Below are 26,441 nucleotides of genomic sequence, written 5' to 3'. Positions count from 1 at the left end.
GCTCAAATATTTCACGGCCAACCTTTCATTCTTTCACCTTTACAGACTCATACATCACGTGTCCCGCTTTCCTCTTTTATCTTTAAAACTCCTCAATTATATGCTTACTTAATCATTTAGCTTCCAAATATTACAGATAAACCAGCCACATCCTGATGGTGAACAAGACAACCGGGTAGGACAAATGTACAAAAGAATCTTGGCTAATCTTCATACGTCTGTCACTGGTTATAGTTATACGACGTTGTGCGTGTGTGTCATAAGTACTGAAACTTGAATATTTTATCTAGAGTTTGGTGAGTAAATAAGTAAAAGGTCTATGTGGACACGTGGCCAAATTCATGGAGCTTGGGTAGTAGTTAGTTTAAAATACTCGAAATGATAGTCTTGACTTCTTGTAACCGAAGTCCGCCACTAGTAAATATTGTCTATTTTTGTTTTTTCTTCCGAACTTTTCCTCGAGGTTTTAAAACACATCTACTAAAGAGAGTTCTCAACACCCTAATGAGCAATATTTTGTTCCCATCTTCAACTGATGTGAGATCTCACATTTCTATGCGTTGGTGTTCCATGTATGGACTGATTGACCCTAGCTTTGAAGTCCCTTTGTCTATTTAAACAGCCCCATCTGATTTGTTTCTCTAAACTAAGCTAAAACTTGTCTTCTTTCTTTCTTTCTTCTTTTCTCTCAAATGTATGTGAAAATGAAAGGGCCAAGTTTCAGAGGGCTCACATTTATGTTAGCGGTGGTATTTCTTGTTTGGTCTTCTAGCTCGGAGGGCTGCCATGGAAGAGCCACAGGAAAACATTGGAGGCAAAACAGAGAGGCCTTGCCTGCTCTCTCCTCCAAGAAAGGGAAGAGTCACAATCACGGTGGCGCTCACAAAGGCAACCACCATGGTGGTGCATCAAAGACAAAGCCACCATCTCGTAAAATGCCGAAACCAGATGTCTCTCACAGCCCGCTGCCCCAGAAAGGCAGTCGTTCTTCCATGTTTAACGTGCTCGATTTTGGAGCTAGGGGCGATGGAAAAACTGATGACACCAAGGTACACACTAAAATAGTTATGAACTTACAATTACACATGAGTACTGTGTGAGTGATGTACGTGAATAGAAATGGTATTTTACGGAGAAGGGGAATGTAAAAGGAGGGTGTGGGCCCGGAAAGGCGGAATCTCGTTATAGCAGTTGGAAAGGATTTTAGCAAGAACAATTGGGTGGGTAGACAGCATCCAGAAAACTAACAGTAAACAAGAGAAACAGTAAAATAATCATGTGCATTGCAGGCATTTCAGGATACATGGACAGCCACTTGCAAGGTGACAGCATCAACCTTCATTGTCCCATCAAAGTACGTCTTTTTAGTAGGCCCCATCTCCTTCTCTGGTCCGTACTGCCAACCCAATATTGTATTCCAGGTACCTAACCTTTACACCAGGCATTTTGCATCAGTGCTACGGATCCTTGATTAAAAAAGAAAATAGAGGACTTGNGCTTTTTTTTTTTTTTTTTTTTTTTTTTTTTTCATTCTAATATAAGTTGGATGGGAAAATCATTGCACCGACGGACTTCAAAGTTTGGGGAAGAGGCCTATTCCAATGGCTACAGTTCACAAAGTTGATGGGACTCACCATTCAAGGAAATGGAATTATTGATGGAAGGGGTTCAGTATGGTGGCAAGTTTCATCCTTTGATGATACCATTGACCATGAATTCAAACTACTCATCCCACTCAACAGCTCTGTACAAGAAAAGCCACCAGCCCCGGTAACTGACTATCACATCCCACATTATGGCATCTATAAATTCTCTGCAGCATTTTCTCTAAATTCATACTGAAACCTATGGCAGGCAAGAAGTGAGCTTGTTGGAAAGATGCCGAGGATCAAGCCAACTGTAAGCGACATAGAGCTCGTTTCATTGTTTGTGAAATATCCCTTGACACGGCTCTGTTCTTTTGTTGTACAGGCTCTGAGGTTTTATGGAAGTTTTAACGTTACCGTCACTGGCATAACAATTCAAAACAGTCCTCAATGCCACCTCAAATTCGACAATTGCATTGGTGTCTTGGTTCATGATTTTAGTGTCTCGTCTCCAAGTGACAGTCCCAATACTGATGGAATTCATCTACAGAATTCCAAGGATGTGCTAATCCACAACACCACTCTCTCTTGTGGTATGAATTACTTTGCCTAGAATCATTATTTTTGCCTCTTATTGTAATTTCGACCATACTGATGGAATTCATCTACAGAATTCCAATCTATGTCACCCCCAATAAAGAAACAAAATCCTGGCAGTGACATACATTGGATGAAAACTGACAGCTAACTTTAATCTTACACACAGGTGACGACTGTATTTCAATACAAACTGGTTGCTCAAATGTGTACGTACACAATATCAATTGTGGGCCAGGACATGGAATCAGCATTGGAAGTCTGGGGAAGGACAACACAAAGGCTTGTGTTTCTAACATTACCGTTCGGGATGTAATTATGCATAACACAATGAATGGTGTCAGAATTAAAACATGGCAGGCAAGCACAATTCGTCTTTAGAACTAACTCACCAATAGTGCTAGTCTTGATCAGTTAAGTAAATGCTTTATTTTGCATTAGTTTGTTATCTATACATGAAACTTAAGGAAGATAGAAACCTATAAGCAACATGCACTGTAAGATCAAACCAGCTCTCTCAAAAATTGATTCCAGACTGTGCATCTGCAGGGTGGATTAGGTGTTGTACAAGGAGTCCTCTTCTCAAATATTCAAGTTTCTGAGGTTAAGATACCAATAGTTATAGACCAATTCTACTGTGATAAAGAGAAATGCTCAAACCAAACTTCGGCTGTGGCTTTATCAGGAATAAACTACGAAAGAATAAGAGGTACTTACACAGTAAAGCCAGTACACTTTGCCTGTAGTGATAATCTGCCATGTACAGATATATCACTAACTGCAATAGACCTCAAGCCACTGCAAGAACTCTATCATTTATATGGAGCCTTCTGCTGGCAAACTTTTGGAGAGTTGAGAACTCCTACTGTCCCCCCAATTGATTGTTTACAAATTGGGAAGCCATCAACCAACAAAATTCAGAATGATTTTGATTCATGCGGAGTGTAAAGTCTATATTTATTGGTGTACTCACATGTGTGGTTGGCATGATTTTCCAACCCCTTTACACACCAAGACCTTATGCTTCTACATTTTAGTACTTGTGGCAAATAAACTTGTTCTGTAAAAGTTTTAGTTCAGCCCATTGAGATACAGACATGTTGTTACCAAAGAAAACTTGTTAACTCATTAGGTTATATCAGTCAATCACACCCATGAGAAATAGAATCATACCTACGATCCAGAAGAACAACCGGACCAACTAAGACTAATAATTCTGAAATTATCACACACCTCTTTCAAATTTGAAACTGGATCAAATGTTGGATTTCGATAATCGGCCAGGGAAATCCTTTTTTTTCGTTGAGAGGAAATGGTCGACAGCAGGTTGTTGGAAGAAAAATAAAATGCGTAAAATAACAGAGAGAAGGACTGAAAGTTTGACTGCTCTTCAAAATCAGGTTATGAAATCTTCTGAACAGATTTCCTATTTAAATATAACCTATCCTAAAAATGGGTGGAGAGTGGCCAACTGAATCTGTGCCACTTACTAGAAAATTGCATTCGCTAATCCATTCGACGTGTTTGTCAAATGGTCAAACGGAGAATTAAATGTAAACGTGTGAATCTAAATAAGGAAAAACAAAGATTTTATCTAACATCAAACATCTCCTTGGATAGTTTTATTTGATTTCTGAGTATCAGGATCCACTCCTTGCCATGTTCCACCCGACTAATCTATAAAGAGATTTCTCTTGCCCAAACTAGCTCCATAGAACTTCTCCGAGGAACCAATCGTATTTTAATTTTTTGAAGGAACAAATCTAGAGATTATAGTGGACTTCTCCTAAATGAACTTGTCTGATCTTCATGACAACAATGGAAAATAAGTAGGAAAACCATAAGAAACGCATCGAGCGGATAATATCTTCTACGCATCCACTACCAAGTGAAGCAACCGTCGAAAAATTATCACACAGATACTAGGTCTACACAACGGAACCTCGTGTGCATAATCGATCATCAGCAGTAGCATTATCAAACATACCTCACATTAACCTCGATAGTCCAAAAAGATTACGAATACATAGCATTCAAACATAGTACTGAATTTAGAAGAAACAAAGCGCAAATAAGAAATTCTAGTGAAATAGCAGTAAAGAGGCATAGATGAGTAAGGCGAGCCATAGACTTACCTCGACGGCTGACGTTGGACCAAGTCTGCGAGGCAAGCCCCTGTTTTCCCTCCGATCGAGCGGTGGCGGCAGATTACAAATCCGACTGTTCAAAATACAACTGCACCCTTCACCGGAAATACCTATTTAGCTATATTTTTGTTGGCTGTGTTTAGAGATCCCCATGTTGGGTTGGAGGGAACTACTAACCACTCCCTCTCCTTGCTAAAAAGGTTTTAAAATCGTTAGGTGCAAGTAACGGCTAGCAGTGGGCTTAAATTATTACCGAATGTTATTAGAGCTTAATTACCAAGCAGTGTGCTGGCGAGAACGTTGGTCTCCAAGAGGGTGGATTAAAAGATTCCACAATAGTTAGAGAGCAGAGGTGGATTGTGAGATCTCACGAGAGGGAGAAACGAGTGAGAGTGGATTAAGAGATCCCAATGTTGGTCCTCAATTGCGTGGATTGAGAGATCCCTTAGTTGGAGAGCGAAACAAGCAAGGATGGATGAAGAGATCTCACATTAGTTTGAGAGCGAAACGAAGCATTCTTGAGCGAGGACGTTAGGTTCTCAATTGGGGTGGATTGAGAGATCCTGACGTTGGTCACCAGAGGGGTAGATTGGGAGATCTCCCATTGGTTGGAGAGCGGAACGAAGCATCCCTGAGCGAGGACATTGGGTCTCCAAGGGAGGTGGATTGAAAGATCTTGATTTCTCCCTCTCCCACCACCCGCGGCCCGAAGAATGTTACAAACGAATAGAAAGAAAAGCTATTTTACAAAAGCTATTTTATAAAGGTAAGAAACAATATCTAGTATGAATAATTTTTTTTTTGGGATGAAATCAACTGGAGGCAAAATCTAGAGTCCTTATATCCAAGTGACAAATATTATTATATGAGATACAATGAGAGCTTGTAACGAGTATTAATGTCATACTCTAAACTTTATTGTGCCAATAAAATCTTCGAACGCTTAGTTATGAGTTTCAAAGCCATAATTACAACGATTTCTAGTTGGGTTCAAATGGGTAGATACATAGTATAAATTCGAGGAGGAACTAGATTGCATCGTAAAAACCCATGATACCAACTAGATATAAATTCAATAGTCAAAACATTACCTTTTAAGGCCAAATAGAAGAACATCTTGGACCCTTTCAAGAAAATGAATAAACAAATCAAATGAAAGTGACCAGAGATCAAACTTTTAAAAGCATTTTAAAATTACAATGATCTCTAAACAATCTAGATATAAATTCAGCAGAGCCAAAATACTTCCTTTTAAAGCAAAGTGGAAGAACCTCTCAGTCCCTTCAAAAAAAAAAAAGAATAAACAAGTTAAATGAAAGTGGCAAGAGTTCGAACCATTTTAAAATTAAAAAATTTATTAAAAAGAGTTTAAAATTTAAGATTTTTTAAATTAAAAGAATTATTATATATAAAATTAAACTTTACGTCTAGTTCCATTATAAATATTACAAAATACTCGCATGTCAAATGCTTATTAAATAATAAAACATTATTAGATCATGCCAAAAAAATTTAAATTTATTTGACAAAATAAAATTGAAGTTAAGAAATTAAAATTGACATTTAAAAATTTAAACAACTTCGCAGATTAAAATACAAAAACTTGAAATTATAAGGACTAAAAGAAAAATCAATTCGGCCGGTTATTATAATCTTTTTCAACCTCCATTTAATTTAACCCTCCCATCTATATTTTCAATATTGCTTAGGCTTGATGACAATAATTACATAAATTAATGCATAATTACTATCAATATGACTCTTAATTATTAAAATAAAAATATAACTCTTGGTCCATATATTTTAATCATTATACTTATAAATATTTAAATTTAATTATAGGAGACCAAATGACTCAGTTCATTTATGGTTTATTTTAAAAAAAATAAATAAACTAAAATAATATTTTAATATTCTTCATCTTCTTCCCTCAACTGATAGTTGCACGATATAAGCGGGTGTACCTTATCTTATCCAATAGCCCATCAGCCTATCGAGCCGATCCCCTCAACTGAACTAATCTTTAGTTCCCTTCGACTTTTCTTCTTCCTCATCTCCGATTCCAGTTCAACAATGGCGGAGAATGACCTGAAGAACACGATGAGAAGGAGAGTGGCTTCCATTTCCGGCCATCTCATTCCGATTCCACGAACTCCAAATCCTGACTCTATCCGCCTATCCGCCGCCTCAATCGACGACAACTACCACCGCAAGCACGGCGCTGTCTCGACTCACCCTGTCGTTTGGAGCATCGTGGACGACAACTCCGGTAAGGAATTCATCGACATCATCTACGAGAAGGCCGTTGGAGAAGCCATTGCGAAGGTTTAATCGAGCTCCAAATTAGGGAATTCAATCGCTGTGTTTTTATTTTTTACCTTTGTAATTTTCTGTGCCCTAATTTTAGATTACGATCAATCGACCGGAGAGGAGAAATGCTTTCCGGCCGCAGACGATTAAAGAGCTCATTCGTGCATTTAACGATGCCAGAGACGATAGTTCAATCGGAGTCATTATTCTTACCGGAAAGGTAATTTTCTTCAGTTCTTGTGGATTATTACTTGTAATTAAGAGTTCATTACCACCATTTTTTCAATTAATATCTTCGTAGGGAACAGAGGCGTTTTGCAGTGGAGGAGATCAGGCTTTGAGGAAGAACGATGGTTATTCTGATTTTGAAGATTTTGGTCGTCTCAATGTTTTGGATTTACAGGTATCGACATGTCGTTCGATTTCTTTATTTATTTATTTATTATTTTTTTTTTGCCACTTTTGGATGTTGATTTACTTCCTTAATCCTTGTTTAGGTCCAGATTCGTCGTCTTCCAAAACCAGTTATTGCTATGGTACAATTTCACAATTTCCTGAATGATCGTCTATGTTACTTTAAAATCATCATAACTTTATCTCTTAATTTGACTAAATTACAATTACAAATTCGATACTCAAAGATATACACGAGTTGAGTTGGTCGAGTTGATTGAGTTGATAACTCCAGTGACTTAGATAGTCTGAGTTAGTATGGTTTTTAAATATTTACGAAATAATATAAGTTTTTTTTTTTTTTTTTTTTTTTTTTTTTTTTTTTTTTTTTTTTTTTTTTTTTNTTTTTTTTTTTTTTTTTTTTTTTTTTTTTTTTGTAATTACTATTTAATTTTGAATGTATTATTGTTAGGTGGCAGGTTATGCTGTTGGAGGAGGACATATTTTGCATATGGTTTGTGATTTAACCATTGCGGCAGACAATGCAATATTTGGTCAAACAGGTCCTAAGGTAATTTCAATTTAAAAAATTTCTGAATTGCAGCCATTGCTTCCTTCCTCTGTGCTTCAATTTGAACTGTTCTTCCCTTTAGGTGGGGAGCTTCGATGCTGGCTATGGAAGCTCCATTATGTCCCGTTTGGTTAGCAAAATTTCTGGGTTTGGCCTTTCAGTTTCGGTACTCTGTTTCGCCTTTTTCTGATTTCTTGGATTGATCAGGTTGGCCCCAAAAAGGCACGAGAAATGTGGTTTCTCACCAGATTCTACTCGGCTTCTGAAGCAGATAAAATGGGTCTCGTCAACACCGTAGTTCCGGTGAGCTCATCCGCCGCCGCCGCCGCCGCCCAAATCCTTCATTTAATTCTGAATTTGGTGTAAAACTTCAAAAGTTTGGTTAAACTCGTAGCTCTGTTTTTTCTTTTCCTTCTTCAGGTGGATAAGCTCGAGCAAGAAACAATCAAATGGTGCAGAGAGATTCTAAGGAACAGTCCGACGGCAATCCGGTTGTTAAAATCGGCTCTCAACGCCGTTGACGACGGACATGCCGGACTTCAGGTACCGTGCTTTGAAACTCCCAATTTTCTTCAATGATTTTCCTCCGGCCGGCTGAATGACTGACTCACTGTTCTCTGATCCGTCGTGCAGGCGCTCGCCGGCGACGCCACGCTCATGTTTTATGGTACAGAAGAGAGTAACGAAGGAAGATCGGCGTATATGGAACGCCGGCCACCAGATTTCTCTAAATTCCCAAGAAAACCGTGATCTCAAAATTCAAATGCCAACGAATTTCGCAGCTCGGATGTAACATTTAATTTAAATAATAATGAACCATGGTACCATAACATTTAATTATTATTATTATTATTTTATTTCAACCATTTTGGAAGTGGAGGATTATTCATTAGTCAATACAAATACATTCTTTTTTAATATAATGCAAATAAATTACATATACTACCAAAAAAATTAAAAAAAAAAAGTGTCATTTTTATTATTATTTTTTGTGTCTATAAATCAAATTTTTGTAAGAAATTAGATTTGATGCAATTTGGAAAAAGAAATTAATAAATAACGAGCTCGAATTCATTGTATACGTTTAATAAAATTTTATTTAAGATAAATTGTTTTTATTAAGTGATTAATCTCGGTAATTGGATTGAATGGGTTGAGATTCTTTTACCATTTAAAGAAGATTACTGAGTTGGTAATTCCTGTTTTTACGATTTAATTTTGCCTAATTTGAGATTTTGGATTAAAACGAGTAATTTAATTTTAAGTATGTTTAAAAGGAAAGATTTTAATGTCACAATAAAATCCCATTTAAATTTACTGATAAAATAATGTAAAAATCCATGATCTAAATATTTATTTATTATTTTTTTTTTATCTTTTATTTTTTGGAATTTGACTTTATTATATATTTTTTAGAAATAGAAATAAAATTACCCGTTAGGTTATGTTCCTTCTAAGTTTGAACGTCTGCTTTCAATTTCCAGACTTCAAATTTGAATCACCGACGACCGCAGGGCTATAACATTCAATTCAACGAAACTTGCATCAACACGTGGCGACCGTTTATTGGATTAAAATTCAACGCGCTGAATAATATTAATTTCCTATTGTGTGTGAAAAGTCGAATGACGCCAATCTGCGACTTCAAAGATCAATGACGTGTTCGATGTTTATTGGAAGTTAATTGACTCTCCTGCGGTACATCAAAAGGGTAGTTTCGTACTTCAACCTGCCCTCGCCTTTCGGTTTATATACAGGGCCCGGGTTGGAATTTCATCTTCCCACCGTTCTTTTTTCTGTCTGTCGTAGATTCTCGGTGGTGCTCGTTGAAGGTAATTTCTTGTTTCCGAATTTCGTTCTCCTTTTCTGTCCCTCTGTGATTTTGTAGTCTTTCTGATATTGTGGTTCTTGATTTTCTGATGTCCATTGTTTCTTTTCAATTTATAACACATAATACTTTGTTTTCTAATACGAATTAGGCGCCTCTTTTGATTAGTACCGTCATTTATTGTTCCGATCTGCTTCTTTGTCGATTTTTTGTGGTTTAATTTTTTATTGGATGCTTGAATTTCTTGGATGAGTTTCATATGAGGTCACCTTCCTGGTCTCAAATCGATCTGAAGTTGCGATGTGTATACCTTCAGATCCCTTCGAGTGAGCGTGAGGGATGTAATTTTATGGAATTGATGATTCTCAGCTGCTTCATTTTTACGTTCCATTTTATTGTATGGTACTTCGAATTATCTAGATTTGTATATATGTATTTTGTTGATTTTCATTTCCGGCATCGCTATTTTCTCCCGATCTTTGTCGGCATGGTTATCGATTTATCTGATATATTCTGATGGCGTTGGAATCACGTTGGGATTTTTTGGCAGAGACAGAATGGGGCTTACGTTCACAAAGCTTTTCAGTCGGCTTTTTGCCAAGAAGGAAATGCGAATTCTGATGGTTGGTCTTGATGCGGCTGGTAAGACGACTATCCTCTACAAGCTCAAGCTTGGCGAGATCGTGACAACAATCCCTACCATCGGTGAGTTTTCTCTTCCATTTCCTTTCTAGATATAAGCGGAGTTATTACATGATCTATCTTCGATCTATGTGCCTGTGTGTGTGTGTATATATAGATTGATTCGTTTATAATATGTTATTTAGGAAAGTAAGCTCACGACATCTCTCATCTCTGCATTTTATATGATTTATTACTAGGAGTACACCATGGCAATACTCCTCCATGCTGGGCTCGCAATTTTCTTCTGCTCATTTATATACTACATTCGTTTGTCAACCATATTAAATATTGAACTTGTAATATTTTTTCATCTGGATATATGTTTACATAAAACAAATATATAGTCAATGCTGAAGTAAAGTGTCAATCACTAGATTATCACCTTGGTCAAAGGAGGAAGGAATATTTAGATCTCTCATCACTGCCGTTCATATTCATATGGTATTCGACTATACCATGTTTTTGTGCATTTTTCATGTTGGTTTCACAATTTCCTTCTGCTTTAACATTTGGATGTTTGTTAACTCTATGATTTGAAATATTAAACCGCCTACATCTTATCCAGTTGATTATCGATACGTAGAAAGAAAAACAGTACAAAGAAAGTTTGCTTGAAGAAGTCAACTAGCTGATTGTCACCTTGACTGAAATTTCTCTTGGCATAATCTATTTTTTAGCACTTGCTTTGCCGAAGATCATAATTTAGCCTATGTCCTTTACTTGCAGGGTTTAATGTTGAGACTGTCGAATACAAAAACATCAGCTTCACTGTCTGGGATGTTGGGGGTCAAGACAAGGTTTGAACTTCTGTTGTCTTGATTTCTCTCCTGTCTGAGTTGACATTGTGTTCATTAAAATCTTACCCTGCTAGAATGCAGGTCATTTGTTCCTTATTTCTAAATGTGTCATTTATATACTGTTTCATTAAATTGTGTTCTTAAATGGTTGTCCAACAGATTCGTCCCTTGTGGAGGCACTACTTCCAGAATACACAGGGTCTCATATTTGTTGTTGATAGCAATGACAGAGATCGAGTTGTTGAGGCCAGGGATGAATTGCATAGGATGTTGAATGAGGTATTACATACTAACTTACTATCTAGTTTGAGCTTCTGTTTGAAGTCACTCGTAAATCCCGCTATATCATTTTTGGGAGTACTGTTTGAATGGTTCACGATTTACCATTTTCCTTTTTCTAAATTATTCGCCATCTCATTATCTATCCAAGTTTTAAGCATTGATAATGTTCTTATTATCTAGTCAGACGTCAATGCTTGTCTTTTTGTAATAGACCTGGTACTAGTAGTGTACCCCTTTCCCCCTTGTGTTTCAGTTTATGTAGACACAGGACCATCAGATTCTAATGATATCTCATGTGATCCTAGGATGAGCTGCGAGATGCAGTTTTGCTTGTGTTTGCTAACAAACAAGATCTTCCTAATGCAATGAATGCTGCTGAGATCACTGACAAGCTTGGGCTCCACTCGCTCCGTCAGCGTCACTGGTAGGCTTTGTCATCTTATCCTGAATCTAAAATTTTCCTTCTCTTAACTTGGCTTACTCAGATGTGAACTTCTTCATGGATATCTTCAGGTACATCCAGAGCACTTGTGCCACCTCTGGAGAGGGGCTTTATGAGGGGTTGGATTGGCTCTCCAACAACATTGCTAATAAGGTAAATATTAACATATTTCTCTGATTTACCAATTGGTTTTGAAACCCGAAAAGCTTTATATCAATTTTCTTTCACTCTATTATTATTATTTACTGAAATCCTGTTGAACAGTGACTTACATCTCTATGCATATGCTCCTATGGTATGCAGGCATGAGCGGTATCGAACAGTTGCTTCTGAGACTCACAGTTCTGGATGCAGGGTGAATATTATCTAATTTTTTTCATGGGGCACCTTACAAAGAGGTTATGGTTTTTCTGTTTACGGGAGCTTTTTTAGCAAACTATTTGTCATTATACTGTAATATCAGAATGGTTAGCCTTGGTTATTGTGTTTGGGGCTCTTTTTTGGGGCTTTACTTGCTTGTTATTCTCATTCGATTTCTAGCTGAAACTAGTTGATGTATCATTCCATGTTGGATTTGTCTCATAACCAATTCTTTTGTTGCTTCCGTTTCAATTTCATTGCATGAATAGTAAGATATAATAATGCCGCATAATTTAGTGTCATGATTAGCTTTTCTTTGTAGCTTTGGTTACAATGAATTCTTTCCAGTTAACGATGAATCTTGAGCATCGATATAGGATGTTGTTCACATATTTCCCTTTAGAGGCCGAAACCGATATCAAAGATCAATTCATAGTTGATAGTTTTATATTAATTCTTGATGGTAAAATCTTTCACTTGTCAAGGGATAAGTATTTACTTAATGATCCTTTATTCCTGTTTGTAGTAATTTTGATGAGCCAAGTTCTATTCTATCCACAGTGAGAAGGTTATATCTTCTTTGGGGAATTGGATAACAATCCACCAAATATATCTTCCTTTTGGTTTCTTTTCTTGGGGGAAAAAGAAGGTTAAGACAAATAAAGTACAAGTTATACTTGTATATATTGATCTTCAATTTTGAGGATTTTTGAAGGGTGTTTGTTTTTAAGCATGATGTTACTCCCTCCTGTCTCACTTCTCCAACCCATCATTTATCAAGTGAAAGAAGCTCTAGAAAATGATGCCACATAACTATAAACTTCCCTGAGAGTGACGTTGTTAGTAGGGTTATTTGTGGATTGGGTTGCATTGGGGTCGAGTTGAAATATTTGTTTGATTCTACCTTATTATTTAGATATGGGGCCGAGCTGAAATATTTGTTAGATTCTACCTTATTATTTAGATTGAAAAAACATAAATAATTATTAATGAAGAGACCCAACCCAACCCTTCATTCCTTTTTTTTTTTAATAAAATAAAAATATTAATATGCAAAAACATTTATTTTTTTTNTTATTATTTAGATTGAAAAAACATAAATAATTATTAATGAAGATATTAATATGCAAAAACATTTATTTTTTAATTTATTTTCAGATATTTATTAAGATTTGCAACCCCAAGTCTTAAAATATTTTTAAAAGAATGGATTTAAAATTTTAATTTTAAAGAATAAAAAATTGAAAGTAGTTAATTCAACTAAATAAAATTTTGATAAATATATGTTTAAATAACTGGTTTGTTGATTCCATTTAACCCAATTTAACCCAAACCTTAACCCAAACCAACTCACCAATGGTGGCAAAGACTCATCTTGTTCGTTATGTCCAGAAACACAACCGTTGATACTCACTGTAATGCCTTTCGGATCAAATTCCAATGACATCTCGAAGCTTTCATTCCATCAATCCCACAGAATCTAACGTTTTTGTTCTTGCTCCTCTTCCCTACAAATATGTTGAATTTGTGCAGAACTTATCTTGGAGTTTTGTTAGATGTTCCAAGACCAGGCCTGTTGGGCGTAGGTCCTAGAAAAGTTGCTTAAAATCCACAACCAATGACTTCACAATGGAAAATAACCCATCATTGTCTCGTAACGATCCAAAGACAGAAAAGGAAAAGCAAGGGGGGAGTAGAGCAGCCTTTATAGGCCAACCCTTCTTGGACAAAGATAAAGGCACAACAAACAAGGGTTTGAAAAGCAGAGAAGAAAAAAACAGGGCAGGGGAGCGCCCCATGTCATGGCCGCTCGCCAGCAAACTGGAATTGTGTCCCGAATTCCAATGTTGTATTCCCCACCCAACACAACAAATCAGATTTGTTGTCTCTTTCTTTTTCTCTTCTCTCCCTCTAATCATTGTCTCTTTTGCTCTCCTCTCACCATTTCCACACTAACTTTAGTGTATATACTCTCTTTAATTAATATTTTAACGTTAATGAACTTACAATATGTCGAGAGATACTCACACTGTAATGCCCCTAAATTTCTTGCCTTAAATTAGTGACGTCACCTGCAAATTCTCAAATTAAACACTTTAAAATGAAGTTATAGACTTGCCAATTTAATTCAAAACATGAATTTGATTAAATGAAATTTAATGCATACTATCTCTACAGTTATATGTCTTATATTGACTTCATTGTCACAATCGCACTCTTGATGGCAGCAAATTTGTGATTATGCGGCACTCACTTTCCAACGACAAGTGAGCTAAGCCTATTCATTCTTATGTCGCCTACGGCCAAGTGACGTATGCTCGAGCTCGGTTTAAGAAGAAGGTCTTAGAAAACGAGAGCATATAGAGATTTTGAAAGAGACGTTATATATGCAAGAAAGAGAGTAACAACAACGGCTCACAATATAGAACTATTGGTAAAGGGATATGACTTACCTTTAGTTGAAAAATATAATGGTGGCTCGAGTATTGTACCGAACTCTATCCATATAATAATGATGAATTAATATACCACTTTATGTGTTGATTAGCTAAAAATTAAAAGAAGTGGAGAAGAATTTATTTAGGTGTATGGGTGTCTTTAGGAAAAGAAAGTTCCTCCCTTTTTGACCTCTTTTCTTTTACTTTCTTCCTTGGAATCTATCATTCATCGATACATAACCCTCTTCCACATGCAACCTTATTGCTTCCTTCCTTCACTAAATCCACATCTCTCCCTTCCCTTCCACTCAAAGCACCACCACACCCCACCCTTTCATATACTCATTAATACCCATCCCCTCCTCCATCCTCAATTCCCAAACCCCGCCGACATGTCGGACCTTCAACAGCAGCAGCAGCAGCAGCAGCAGCCGGCTTTGGTTTATCCCAACACTGCCGCCGTTGGCAGCCAACCGCCTCCTTCCCACCACTCCAACGGCTCATTCGGGGCAGTTTTTATAGTTCTTGCTGTTATTCTTGTCATATCCACTGTTGCTTGCTTCCTTGGCCGACTCTGCAACCGGCGAGCTGAAAACCAGAGGGCGAAGCCGGAGAAAACCCACGGCGGCGCTCGTCCCAGAGGGAAAGAACCCAAATTGCATCCTGACAAAGAAGGAGACATCGAATTTGGATTGGATTTGAGAAACCCAAATGGGAAAGGCAAAGCCCCATCTGGTGGAAATGGAGGAACCAAAGGCAACGGCCATGGGCCTAATGGGCCTAATGGCCATAGCCATGGGTTCAAACCCTTCGAAAATGGCCAAATCAAGCACGCGGATGATGATCATCATGAAGGGGATTTCAAGTTCAAAGCAGCAGCTCATCCGGTTTGATGGGTAATTGTCAAATCAAAACAGAGTGGTTTCTTTTTTGTTTTTCTCGATCTAATTACAAGCTCTTCATTCAGTTCAATCACAAATCTGTGACGCCGTTTGAATTCCAAGTAGAAATGTAAATGAATTGAAATCTAATGGGTGGCATATCTTCAAGCTAACAGATGTTCTTGTTCTTCCGTGTTTTAATGTAACCAAACAAATAATGGGTTTGGAATAAAGGCAGAGAATACGAATTCGAATAAGGGAATAAGGGATGTGGAACAACTCTAATTAAACTTCATCCAATAACATTTATTTTTATTTTTATTAATATAAGAAAATAGGGGTGTACATTCAACCCGACAACCCGGACTAACTCAACCCGAAGGGTTAGATTAGCATTTCGGTAGGGTTGGATTCATTTTTTTTTTAACCCGAACGGAATTGTTCGATTTCGAGTTCGTGGATAAAACCTTCTAATAAACCTGAATCAAATAAAAATATATAAATTATATTAAAAATCTTTTATGTATAAATAAGTTTATGAGAGTAATCCCTTGGCCTCACACTTATGCTTAAGCTCAACGCCAAGGATATACATATATTCTTTTTGTATACATTTTCTTTTTGTCACTATATTCTTTTTTATCGCATCACATTGCAATTAAAATTTTACAGTATTTTTATTTACCGTATTTTATTTTTGTTATATACATGATCTTGAAATTAATCATTTTTATTATTTATTTAATTTTATGATTTATTTTTACATTTTTTTAAAATATTTTACATTTTTTTTTACATCTTTAAACTAATCATTTTTATGGTTTATTTAATTTGATTTTCTTAATTAACCGAATAAGATATTTAGTTGTATTTAGTTTTATGACAATATTAAACTATGTTCATATGTTACAATTTTTTGTTGATATTTTTCTTACTTTAACCGATTCTCAAGAAATGTCGGTATTTGGCTATCTTTAGTTTTATGACAATGTTGAACTATGTTAATATGTTATAATTTTCGCTTATTGTTTTTTATTGATTTTTTTATATGAATAATTATATGTCAATTTGTGTTTGTTTGTGAAGTTTTAATATATTTTATGTAAAATTGTATCCGAATAACTATAAATTGTGGATAAATAAAACTTCTACCAACCCGAATCCAACTCGATAACAGAGGGTTGAGTTGGGTTGTGAAAATTTTCGGGTTGGGTTGGTTCAACCCGAACTTTTGGTTGGGTCAAAAAAATCCCTCCCCCAACCCAATCCGTAATTTTTAAGAATTTTGGATACGGACAGATTGATCAAAGGCCCAATTCGAATCTCCTAGCCCAAGCCCAATAATAAAAATAGAGTCGCCGCTCCAGTCCCTTCCTTCGCCTCGCACGTGCGAGGTGCAGTACGGAAGAAAAATATCAGAAATCTTTTTACCCTTACAATTTTCGATTTAAGTAAATAGAAAAGGGAATTAATAAATTATTACCTAATGTTTCCATTTTTTATTATCAACCTTTTATTTTATTAAATTCCAATATAAAAGGTAAAATTTGCCACCCCTAAATTTTTGTTAATTTACTAAATAATATTTAACGTTAAGTATTTTTTTTTTCTTTTTGTATCGTCGTTATTTGAACAATTTTATTAACAATTTGATTTTTTGAACAGTCGAAATCGAAATATTATACTCATGTTAAACGCTCATTAATAAATTATGTGTAGCTTAATGTTGTATAAAAAGTTCAATAGTAATCAACAAGAATCTTATAAATTTATTGTCATACTAACCGATAGCAAGAGGCTAAATTATCGACTTGTAATTATGTTAAAAAATAACTGGCGTTTCAAAAATATCCTCTAAGTTTCAAATGTATTTAAAGAATACTCTTCAATTTTTAAAAGTTTTACTAATACTTTTTAATTTTTTAAATTTTTTTTAAAAAAAATTAACATTTTTTAAAAATTAAAAATTACAATCAGTTTTAAAAATACTCTTTAGGTTTCAAGAGTAAGATTAAAAAGTTTGAATATAATTTATGAAATGTCGAGTTTTATCTATATATTGATAAAAAAAATTTATTTAACTTTTTCTATAAGGTTAAAAGAATATTAATACTACGAGTATTTTTTAATAATGGTATTTAAAATTTTATGAGTATTTTTTAATATAGAAAATGGTATTGTTTAATCTTTTAAAAAATAGTTGAAGAATATTAATAAAAATTTGACAGTTTAAAAGTTTTACGGTTGGAAAGGGTAGTGGTTAATAATTGTCCTTTTGTTTTACACAAACATATGATTGAGCTTCTCTGCAACTCTGCTGCAACTCTGCTGCAACTGCACAAACACAGAGTGGGTACGTACTCTTTCAAAATCAACACTACCAAGAACAACAACAAGAAGAACAAAATGGGCAGGATCGTCGCCACACCATTGTACGGTCCACTCCAATCCACTCTATTCCTTTTCCATTTTCAGAAGCCTTCCCTCAACCCCTATGCGCCCTTAAATCGAATATCATTCTCTTTCTACTCAACTGCACCACCAGCAGCAGCAGCAGCAGCAGCAGCGGCAGCAGTTATGGTTATGGGTACCTTTCATTTCAACCATTCGATTCCATGGTTTTCTGTTTCTCTTCTCACTGCTCAGTCAAAACTCTCTCTCTCTCTCTCTCTTTCTCTTTCTTCTTAAAGCAGAATCAGATTTCTGTTTCCGAAAACTGACTCTGATTTTCCCCTTTCCGAATCAAATGTTAGTTAGTTACCCTTCTCCTCCTGTACTTCATCAACGTATACACTCACTTCAGTTGAGGAGAACCAGAGATTATGAGAGGCTTTGAGGGAGCTCTGGAGTGTCTTAGGGCTCTTGTGGAGACCAAAGTTTGGGATTATTGCATTGTTTGGAGATCGAGGGATGATTCTTCCAGGTATATATATCTATATATTTGATTACACTCTTCTCTGGTTTGATCGAAAATGGTGTGTTTTAGTTTTACTGGACGGCTGGGCTGCTGTTTGTAGGTTCATTGATTGGGTAGGTTGCTGCTGTAGCGGTGGAAGTTTCGACGACGGTGGGAAAAGGGAAGCCGGTGAGACAATCCCAGCTACCCTTTGTAAGGACACTCGATTTCGACATTTTAGGAGAACAAATGCTTGCCAAGCACTTGCTCAGTTCCCTTCTACTATATCATTGAACTCTGGGTAGCTACTTAGAACTTAGAACTGTTCGTTAATCTTCTAGACTAAGATGATTATGGAAGAACTGCTGGGAAAATTTCTTCAAATTCGTGTTTTATCGCAGGGTTCATGGAGATGTTTTGATTTCGAACCAACCCATGTGGCTTACGAGTGCTGAAGTTTCTTCTACTTCAAGCTTTTCACATGTGGGTTTCTTGTTTTTCTTCCTCTTTGGGGGCTGGTTGGTTTTGACTAACTTCTGTGCAATGCCATCTTATTTGGCAGGAGTTGACTGGAACTCGTGTTCTAATACCAATTTCTGCTGGCATTGTGGAGCTTTTTGCGACAAAACATGTAAGAACTAAGAGCTATGAACTACGAGTAAGAACATGGACTATATTTGTGCTACCAAAACAACTTCTCTTCACATTTTGGGTGCAATCTCTTTCAGATGCCGAGAGACAGAGAGGTTATAGACTTTGTAATGGCTCACTGTAATATCTCTATGGAGCAAGAATTTGATACAGAGAGTGAATTGGATGGTGACCTCAATGAGAAAAGACTTGATTCATGTACCAAGTACTATTCAGTAGACTGGCCTGATCCTCAGCCCTTGCTTGATTTCAAGTCCAAGTTAGAAATTCTTCCTTCCGTGTCCCAGTCCAACTCCTTTCCTAGCTGTGAAGGATCATCCAGTGGCTCAAAGCCTTCCAATGAGCATCACTACTTTGATTCCTATTCAAGTTTGGTTTCACGTGGGTTCTTCAACCAACCAATTCACAGGTCCTTTGAATCCAAGAGGCCAACGCCCCAGGAAGATTTGCTTGAACAACAAAGAGATGTGGTTTCGGATTATTCAAAGTTCTTGCAGAAAGATGAAGCCAAAACTGGAGGAGGGAGACAAGGAAAGGAAATTTACAAATCCAAAAATCTTATCACAGAGAGGAGAAGAAGAAACAAGATTAGGGATCGTCTCTACGCGTTACGTGCCTTAGTCCCTAATATATCCAAGGTTCAACCAAACTATCAAATACCATATGGTGAATTTGTTTAGATTATGTTTATTAATCTTCTGTCTTTGATATGATGATACCCATAGATGGATAGAGCATCAATCATTGTGGATGCTATCAACTACATCAGAGAGTTGGAAGAGAATGTGAAAAACCTCCAGAATGAACTTGTTCAATTGGAGCACAAAGACTGTCAAAAGAACAGACACTTGAAGATTTCTCCATCAGAGAAGAACAAAGATGACACAATATATTGGCCTCTTGTTCAGAACGATCAACCAATGTTTATCCTTGGTGAGGAGAAGCCTATGGAGGTAGAGTTTCAAAGTTTGACCTCATCTTTACAGCTCCTTGCCAAATAACCCTTCCAATCAAACATTAAGGGGAAAGAGTGCTTACTAATGCTGAATCGTATGCCCTATTAAAATGTTTTTAGGTGGAAGTGGAAGTGATGCAAATTAATGAAAGAGATTTCTTAATCAAGCTATTCTGCAAGCAGACACAAGGTGGTGTGGTGAGCTCGATAGAGGCTATGGATTCATTGGGGTTGCAGGTTGTTGATGTCAATATTACCACCTTTGGGGGTATGGTCCTAAACATTTTCCATGTTGAGGTAAGACTCTTTTGAGTTTATATACCTATTATGAGCTTATACTTCAGATTACCAGTCTAAAAGTTTGTAAAGCCCTCCTTAAATTCTAGGTAAAGGAACTTTCTACTGACTGTTCTTCTATTGCATATATAGGCGAATGAAAATGACATTCAGCCTAAGAGACTGAGGGACTCACTAATCAAGCTAACTAGCAGAGAAATGAGACAATTAAAATAGGCTGTACAAAGGGAAAGTGTTTATTACCCGGGCTCGACGTAAACATCTTAGAAAGTGCAACGGATTATCCAAACGTCGGTTTGTGTAATCGCCTGCACCAGTTACATTAATCAGCTTGAGCTAGGGAACTTGTTATTTCATCAAAATGAGCCAAGTAAGTAACTTTTTTTCTTCGTTCTGCTAACTTCTTCTTTCCCTGCTGGTTATTACTCCAACTGGGGGAAATATAATACACAAACTATGAATGTATAATATAATGGGTAGACATATGGTGTTTAAATGCAATAAATAGAAGACCAGAGCATAACCAGAAGTAGAATATCACTGGTCAACCAATTATATTATATGGTGTTTACTAGTTGGGGCTCAATTGTAAAATTCCAAATCACTATTCCACACCTCGTTAGTCTAGAAGGATGTATAAGTTTATGATGAAAAAAGAGAAAACTAAGTCAAAATGGTGGGGAAAAGAAAGAAGAAAGAAGCTTTGCACGTTATTTACGTCTTGTTTCAGCATCATATTAGAATTGTCGACCGCTAGGGTGACTTTGTGGTGCGCCAGTTCGTCCGTGAAAAGCTCGAGTTTCTGATTCACCGCTTGAGTTGTTTTCGAATCTCCATGATTCCCCACTTGCATTCATTTCTCTGGAACTGTATTCGCTACTGTAAATGTCGAAGTCGGAGCTGTCTCCACCAAGCGCCATTCTCCTGAATTTAGAGATGTCTTGACTGTATTGTCCAGAATCATAGATGGTGCTCTGGCCATATTTGACACCATTGGAGAGGTCAGACATGTCTGTTTCAATATCTAGTGATCTCACCACCTGTTGACCAAAGTAGTATTAGAAGAGAACTACAATTTAAGAACAAGCTTGTTGACGAAATGAAACAGAGTTTTCAATGGAATTAAGTTAACCTGAACCATGCGAGGCCTTTTGGGAGCCGAATGACGAACGCAGGCAGCTGCTGCTTCGATCATTCTGAACATTTCACTTTCCACATACTGTTTTCCAAGGCGTGGATCTATCAATCCGTCAAAAACCCCAGTTTCAAGGGTGTGAAGGAGGTGTGGACGAGCCTGCAACAAACATAGAATATTACTGAATCCCTTCAAGTGCATCTCAAAGAAGATGAAGGCAGATCTTCAACATATAGCATGGCAGAAAGCTTAACGATGAGTAAAAAAGAAAATGGAGGAGAATTTTGAAATGTTTGTTCATTTACTGTCATACCCATTCAACCAAACTCTCATCCCCCAAAGGCTGAGTGGGATCAACAGGCTTACGACCAGTAATAAGCTCAAGAAGCACAACCCCAAACGAGAACACATCTGATCTGTCTGTCAATTTCCCACTTGATGCGTACTCAGGCGCCATGTATCTGCAAGCCATTGAAATACAAACGATAAATTATTAGGAAACACACGGCTCCAAGAATTGTCATCCGATGAGAATATGTCTGAGTTAACCCACCCAAATGTCCCCATGACACGAGTCGAAACGTGGGTGTTTGTATCGTTTGTCAGTTTTGCAAGTCCAAAGTCTGCAACCTGTGTTCGAAGTTGTCCATCGAAATCGGAATCCGAGACTGTAGAAACAAGAAGCAATCGAAATTATAAGAAAAGAATTACTCTGGACGTACCTGTGCGTCAAAAGCATCATCCAGCAAAATGTTGGCTGACTTGATGTCTCTGTGAATAATTCTGGGATGGCCTATGAAAAGAGCAGTAAAAGGAGATGGGGAGTTAACAGAGTATGTGGTCTCAGTAACATTGGAACAGTTCAATTCAGTAAAGCCTTTTGAATTTAGAGATATGTACTCACAATCTTCATGAAGATATGCCAAACCCTTTGCAGCTCCTAAAGCGATTTTGAGTCTTTTGGACCAATCCAACACGGGTACTCCATTACCTGCCAGGAGAAATCAAATATTTTAAACATCAACACCAGGTGGGGCTATTTTGAAGTGATGGTGGAGCTTAAGGATAGGTTCCACATACCGCCATGGAGATGATGCTCAAGAGTCTTATTGGGAACAAAATCATAGATGAGCAATCTATGATTCTCAGAGACGCAGTAGCCCACTAAAGACACCAAATGCCGATGATGAACACGACTGATAATCTCAACTTCCGCCTTGAATTCCCTCTCCCCCTGTCCACTTCCTGCCTTGAGTTGCTTCACAGCCACTGACCTCCCTGCCGGAAGCCATCCCTGGTAAACACATCCAAACCCACCTTCTCCAAGAATGTTTTGACGCGAAAATCCAGACGTAATCTCCATCAATTCCTCATAGCTAAAGACGAACTTAGCACTGTTTATCACACCTGAGTCTGCTCCACTGCCACTGGATCCTGTTCCTTTTTGACTCCCAAAGCTATTTCCAACCGGAGTATGTGGGACCTGAGTGTAGAAGCCTTCAGCAGAGCCAGAGTTGCCCATATGTTGATGTGGATAGTAATTTCCATCTAACATGTAAGAAAATTAACATCATCTAAATCAGAACCATAATTTGTAAATTGAAGAACTGGAAGCTACTTTCGAATAATTCCAAATTTCTTTGATACCCGATTTAGCACCGTAGTTATTAGGAGGCGTGTAGGGGCCCCCATACATGTTTCCCTGTCTTTTCTTCTTCCTTAGTAACACAAAAATCACAGCAACCAAAGCGATTACGAAAACTCCAATGACTGCAGCGCCTACTGCAATATCAGTGTGACTACTTGAAACAGACGATGGTGCATTGGACTGCCCCAATGTTGATTTCACGGGCGTTGAGTCGATAGAAGGAGGTGAGTTGTTTGGAGCCCGAGCGGATGTGACTATGGGAGGTGAAGGAATGTTATCCTCTGGTGCGGGAGAAATTGTTTCTGGAGGTCGACTCCGAGTTCGTTCCCCCTTCGCCGAGTTTGCACCTGGTGAAGGAATCACGTCCGGACTTTCTGGTGAAGGAAGAGGATCCGTCGATTCAGATGGCGGAGGCTCCTTGGCTTTTTTAGAACCCCGATCGGTGCTTTCATTCGCCACATCAGGGGAATCATTCTCAGATATTGGAGAAGGTGGACTTCCTCGATGTTCCGAAGATTTTTTCTTGGTCGGAACAGGGGCAGGTGGAGGATCGACGACGATAACGTCATCCGACTGTTCTGGAGGCAGTTGTGGAGGCGGTGGTGAAGGCAATGGTGAAGGTGGTGGTGGTGGATGAGGCGGCGGTGGAGGAGGCTGGGGAGACGGCGGTGGTGAAGCAGAAACTTTAGGCGGTGGCGGACTCTCGTCGAATGCAATTAAATTGGAAGCGATAGTAGGGGCCAGCGATGTCCTTTCAGGTTCCGGAGAAGCTGACGGTGAGGAAGATGGTGAACCTTCGTGGTCGGCAGGTGGAGCTTCAATTGACGATGACACAAACGACGGGTCAGGAGCATCGGCTTCATTGAGTGGGAACGTTGTAAAGTCATTTGATTGCGGCGGCGGAGAATAAGAAGAAGAATCCGGAGCTTCAGCCGGCAAACTTGAATTTGAAACAAAATCCGATGTAGGAGATGAAGTATCGTTTGAAGTATCGTTTGAAGTATCGTTTGAAGTATCGTTTGAAGTATCCTTTGAAGTATCCTTTGAAGTATCCTTTGAAGTATCGTTTGAAGTATCGTTTGAAGTATCGTTTGAAGTATCCTTTGAAGTATCGTTTGAAGTTTCGTTTGAAGTATCCTTTGAAGTATCCTTCGAAGTATCGATTGAAGTATCGTTTGAAGTATCGCTTGAAGTATCGTTTGAAGTATCGTTTGAAGAAGGCGGCATTATTTATCTTCCGTCGCAATCCTCCTCGTCTTCCTCTTCCTCTTCCTCTTCCTCTTCCTCCTCCTCCTGCAATGCTCTGCTATTTTCTAGGGTTCTATTATACGAGTTTCAAATTGAAATTGAAATTCAAATTGAAATTTCAAAACCAGTCGGCCAGATTCTTCATCCCGCTGGAACTCTTTCCCCTATCTCGTTTCCTATAAACCGCTCTTCTGTTCTCGGCATCTCTTGGTTGGATGAAGAAAACAAGAAGGTTGTTTCGAGATTCCAGCAATGGCGGAAACGAAAACGATAGGACAATTGAAAAGAAAACAAGAGGGATTGAGAAAAGGAATGAGCAGAACCTGGGGACGACCAGAACACTTTTCCCAACTCTTGGAGAAACAATCAGAACCTGAAAGGCGCCATGTGAACCGTCAATAGAGCTCCAAAATTTCTGCGGATCAAAATTTTCGGGGTTTTTTGGGTTATAACAGAGAGGAAATTTGGATAATTATGGGAGACGGTTACAATCGGACGGTGTTCGTGTGTGATTGAGTTGTCGAAGTTGAAGAGTGAGAAATGGCGCCGTGGTTTAATTCCTTGCAATTCGGTTTACCGCCAAATTTAAAATAGCCTTCGCCGCTTCTCCTTCACAGCGCCGTCCACCGTCCCACCCCACAATTTTGTTTTTACATTTTTTTTTTCTTTGTACTAAATTAATAAAAAAAAAAAAAGTTTTAATAATATTTAAAACTCCCCTAAAATAACTTTATAAAATCTATTAATTTTATATTAATTTTTTTTCTTTTTTTATTAATCAAATTTCACATCAAGTTGGAGTATTATTTTTTATGATCATTGGTTTATAATTTTGGGAAGCTCAAAATGAAGTCATAAGAACTTATACTTAAAGTTGACAATATCATACTATTTGTGAGAGTCGTTTAACATTATTATATAGATTTTTTTTCTTGGAAGTTTTTATTTAATTAATTAATTATTATTTAAATTTTTATACATAATAATATTTAAAACTCCCCTAAAATAACTTTAAAATCTATTAATTTTATATTTTTTTTCTTTTTTTATTAATCAAATTTCACATCAAGTTGGTTTAATGATAAAAGTTCGGCTAATTTAAGAAATGATCATTAGTTTATAATTTTGGGAAGCTTAAATAAAGTTATGAAGAACTTATACTTAGGACAATATCATACCATTTGTGAGAGTCGTTCGTTTAACATTATTATATAGACTATTTTTTTGGAAATTTTTATTTATTTAATTAATTAATTATTACTTCATTTTTTATACATAATAATATTTAAATCTCCCTTAAAATAACTTTAAAATCTATTAATTTTAAATTAAATTTTACTTTTTATATTAATCAAATTTCACAACATTATTTATTTAATTAATTATTACTTAGGTTACTGTGTTAATTGGCCGTGTTTATTATTATTTAAGCAAGGTCTTAAAACATAAACATATAAAGAGTTATGTAATATATTTATAAATCATCGAAATAAATCATTATAGCTATCCGCTGAATCTTAATTATTGTTTGATTAATTTATGAACACATTTAAAAATATAACATTTATATAATTATATTTTACAATATCATATAATTTATACATATTCAAGTTTATAACATAAATTATTATATTTATATTGGTTTTTTTTTTAAAATGTAATTCTGCATTTTATAATTTTAAATGCAAGTGAAAACATTTATAAACAAAAGAAAACATGTGATTGAGTAGAACACAATTTAGAGATAATTAGTGAAATCGAATCGAAAATTTTTAAAACCATGAATGGAAATTAAAACTTATCTAAAATTATGAAAACGAAATCTCTCTTTAATCATTTAGTTTTTTAATTTTTATTCTATAAATTGTGTTTATTTTTCGGGGTGTTTTTAAGTAAATATTTGAATTTGTAATCAAATTTCATGACAAAAATAAAAATTTAATTTTTGTTTAAATTTAAAAAAATACGTTGAATTTTTGAAAAGTGGAATAAAAAGTAAAAATAAAATATTGATGTATTGATATTTTTTTTAATTAAAAGAATTCAATTTTTTTTCCGACAAGTATTCCAGCCAGGCAGCATTTTGTTCCGACACGTCGATATCAAACATGGACAATTCAAAGGGCGGTAACTTTGTGCAATTGGTCAAAACGGAGAGGCAGTCAAAAATAGTGGGAAATAAAACGACGACGTTTTTCTTTGTGGAGTTTGAGTTTCTTGAAATATTAAGCAAACTCCATTGGCAGTTAATTAAGAGGGTTTAGTATTTTTAATTTTGTAGTCTAAGTCTAAAAC

General features: G+C 36.6%; 6 protein-coding genes across 9 annotated transcripts; 5 read left to right on the top strand and 1 right to left on the bottom strand.

The window, feature by feature from the left end:
• Positions 1-638: 638 nt before the first annotated feature.
• LOC111803331 (polygalacturonase At1g48100-like) lies at positions 639-3,275 on the top strand. 3 transcript variants are annotated; one of them, XM_023687695.1, is made up of 7 exons: positions 640-1,049; positions 1,290-1,421; positions 1,543-1,770; positions 1,855-1,899; positions 1,972-2,179; positions 2,353-2,543; positions 2,733-3,275. In XM_023687695.1, the coding sequence occupies exons 1-7, from the start codon at positions 693-695 to the stop codon at positions 3,129-3,131; spliced, it is 1,560 nt and encodes a 519-aa protein (XP_023543463.1). In that variant the 5' UTR covers positions 640-692; the 3' UTR covers positions 3,132-3,275. The 3 variants fall into 3 exon arrangements, with proteins under 3 accessions (XP_023543454.1, XP_023543471.1, XP_023543463.1); XM_023687686.1 differs by having other exon boundaries at positions 639-1,049; positions 1,855-2,179; XM_023687703.1 differs by having other exon boundaries at positions 639-1,049; positions 1,855-2,179; positions 2,353-2,596; positions 2,733-2,984.
• A 2,997-nt stretch (positions 3,276-6,272) lies between these two features.
• Positions 6,273-8,473, top strand: LOC111803324 (1,4-dihydroxy-2-naphthoyl-CoA synthase, peroxisomal). Its single transcript, XM_023687674.1, has 9 exons — positions 6,273-6,655; positions 6,738-6,860; positions 6,942-7,043; positions 7,138-7,176; positions 7,506-7,604; positions 7,687-7,734; positions 7,812-7,907; positions 8,025-8,147; positions 8,238-8,473. Exons 1-9 carry the CDS (start codon positions 6,404-6,406, stop codon positions 8,352-8,354), a joined length of 999 nt encoding a protein of 332 aa, XP_023543442.1. The 5' UTR covers positions 6,273-6,403; the 3' UTR covers positions 8,355-8,473.
• Positions 8,474-9,330: 857 nt separating this feature from the next.
• LOC111803309 (ADP-ribosylation factor 2) lies at positions 9,331-12,249 on the top strand. Of its 2 annotated transcripts, none has more exons than XM_023687654.1 (7): positions 9,331-9,436; positions 9,983-10,137; positions 10,843-10,913; positions 11,073-11,192; positions 11,501-11,619; positions 11,709-11,790; positions 11,941-12,249. In XM_023687654.1, exons 2-7 carry the CDS (start codon positions 9,990-9,992, stop codon positions 11,944-11,946), a joined length of 546 nt encoding a protein of 181 aa, XP_023543422.1. In that variant the 5' UTR covers positions 9,331-9,436; positions 9,983-9,989; the 3' UTR covers positions 11,947-12,249. The 2 variants fall into 2 exon arrangements, with proteins under 2 accessions (XP_023543422.1, XP_023543430.1); XM_023687662.1 differs by having other exon boundaries at positions 9,372-9,436; positions 9,989-10,137.
• A 2,418-nt stretch (positions 12,250-14,667) lies between these two features.
• Positions 14,668-15,501, top strand: LOC111803300. The gene has a single exon (XM_023687642.1). The coding sequence runs from the start codon at positions 14,687-14,689 to the stop codon at positions 15,326-15,328; it is 642 nt and encodes a 213-aa protein (XP_023543410.1). The 5' UTR covers positions 14,668-14,686; the 3' UTR covers positions 15,329-15,501.
• A 2,144-nt stretch (positions 15,502-17,645) lies between these two features.
• Positions 17,646-20,675, top strand: LOC111803292 (transcription factor ABORTED MICROSPORES). Its single transcript, XM_023687631.1, has 9 exons — positions 17,646-17,903; positions 18,070-18,239; positions 18,334-18,513; positions 18,614-18,695; positions 18,775-18,843; positions 18,941-19,501; positions 19,589-19,816; positions 19,939-20,115; positions 20,248-20,675. Exons 2-9 carry the CDS (start codon positions 18,139-18,141, stop codon positions 20,329-20,331), a joined length of 1,482 nt encoding a protein of 493 aa, XP_023543399.1. The 5' UTR covers positions 17,646-17,903; positions 18,070-18,138; the 3' UTR covers positions 20,332-20,675.
• On the bottom strand, positions 20,642-24,677 carry LOC111803284 (proline-rich receptor-like protein kinase PERK13). Its single transcript, XM_023687618.1, has 8 exons — positions 22,898-24,677; positions 22,331-22,798; positions 22,155-22,241; positions 21,973-22,043; positions 21,804-21,880; positions 21,564-21,711; positions 21,248-21,409; positions 20,642-21,155 (listed from the first exon to the last, which is right to left on the bottom strand). The coding sequence occupies exons 1-8, from the start codon at positions 24,123-24,125 to the stop codon at positions 20,853-20,855; spliced, it is 2,544 nt and encodes an 847-aa protein (XP_023543386.1). The 5' UTR covers positions 24,126-24,677; the 3' UTR covers positions 20,642-20,852.
• Between the last annotated feature and the right edge of the window lie 1,764 nt (positions 24,678-26,441).

Source organism: Cucurbita pepo, chromosome LG01 (assembly GCF_002806865.2).
Source record: "Cucurbita pepo subsp. pepo cultivar mu-cu-16 chromosome LG01, ASM280686v2, whole genome shotgun sequence".
Taxonomy (NCBI): Eukaryota; Viridiplantae; Streptophyta; class Magnoliopsida; order Cucurbitales; family Cucurbitaceae; genus Cucurbita; species Cucurbita pepo.
The sequence above is the reverse complement of the archived record's forward strand: the minus strand, read 5'-3'. Positions and strand labels throughout refer to the sequence as shown.

Bases quoted from the DNA above. Each gene is read 5' to 3' on its own strand.
- LOC111803284 (XM_023687618.1), bottom strand. From the start codon at position 24,125: ATGCCGCCTTCTTCAAACGATACTTCAAACGATACTTCAAGCGATACT. The intron at 22,044-22,154 runs GTGAGTACATAT...CTCTTTTCATAG, and splicing joins GGCATATCTTCATGAAGATT to GCCATCCCAGAATTATTCAC. The intron at 21,881-21,972 runs GTACGTCCAGAG...CTTCGAACACAG, and splicing joins ATGATGCTTTTGACGCACAG to GTTGCAGACTTTGGACTTGC.
- LOC111803300 (XM_023687642.1), top strand. From the start codon at position 14,687: ATGCAACCTTATTGCTTCCTTCCTTCACTAAATCCACATCTCTCCCTT.
- LOC111803292 (XM_023687631.1), top strand. From the start codon at position 18,139: ATGAGAGGCTTTGAGGGAGCTCTGGAGTGTCTTAGGGCTCTTGTGGAG. The intron at 18,240-18,333 runs GTATATATATCT...TGCTGTTTGTAG, and splicing joins TCGAGGGATGATTCTTCCAG to GTTCATTGATTGGGTAGGTT. The intron at 18,514-18,613 runs GTAGCTACTTAG...GTTTTATCGCAG, and splicing joins ACTATATCATTGAACTCTGG to GGTTCATGGAGATGTTTTGA.
- LOC111803309 (XM_023687654.1), top strand. From the start codon at position 9,990: ATGGGGCTTACGTTCACAAAGCTTTTCAGTCGGCTTTTTGCCAAGAAG. The intron at 10,914-11,072 runs GTTTGAACTTCT...GTTGTCCAACAG, and splicing joins ATGTTGGGGGTCAAGACAAG to ATTCGTCCCTTGTGGAGGCA. The intron at 11,620-11,708 runs GTAGGCTTTGTC...GGATATCTTCAG, and splicing joins TCGCTCCGTCAGCGTCACTG to GTACATCCAGAGCACTTGTG.
- LOC111803331 (XM_023687686.1), top strand. From the start codon at position 693: ATGTATGTGAAAATGAAAGGGCCAAGTTTCAGAGGGCTCACATTTATG. The intron at 1,050-1,289 runs GTACACACTAAA...TGTGCATTGCAG, and splicing joins GAAAAACTGATGACACCAAG to GCATTTCAGGATACATGGAC. The intron at 2,180-2,352 runs GTATGAATTACT...TCTTACACACAG, and splicing joins CAACACCACTCTCTCTTGTG to GTGACGACTGTATTTCAATA.
- LOC111803324 (XM_023687674.1), top strand. From the start codon at position 6,404: ATGGCGGAGAATGACCTGAAGAACACGATGAGAAGGAGAGTGGCTTCC. The intron at 7,044-7,137 runs GTATCGACATGT...ATCCTTGTTTAG, and splicing joins TCAATGTTTTGGATTTACAG to GTCCAGATTCGTCGTCTTCC. The intron at 7,605-7,686 runs GTAATTTCAATT...TCTTCCCTTTAG, and splicing joins TTGGTCAAACAGGTCCTAAG to GTGGGGAGCTTCGATGCTGG.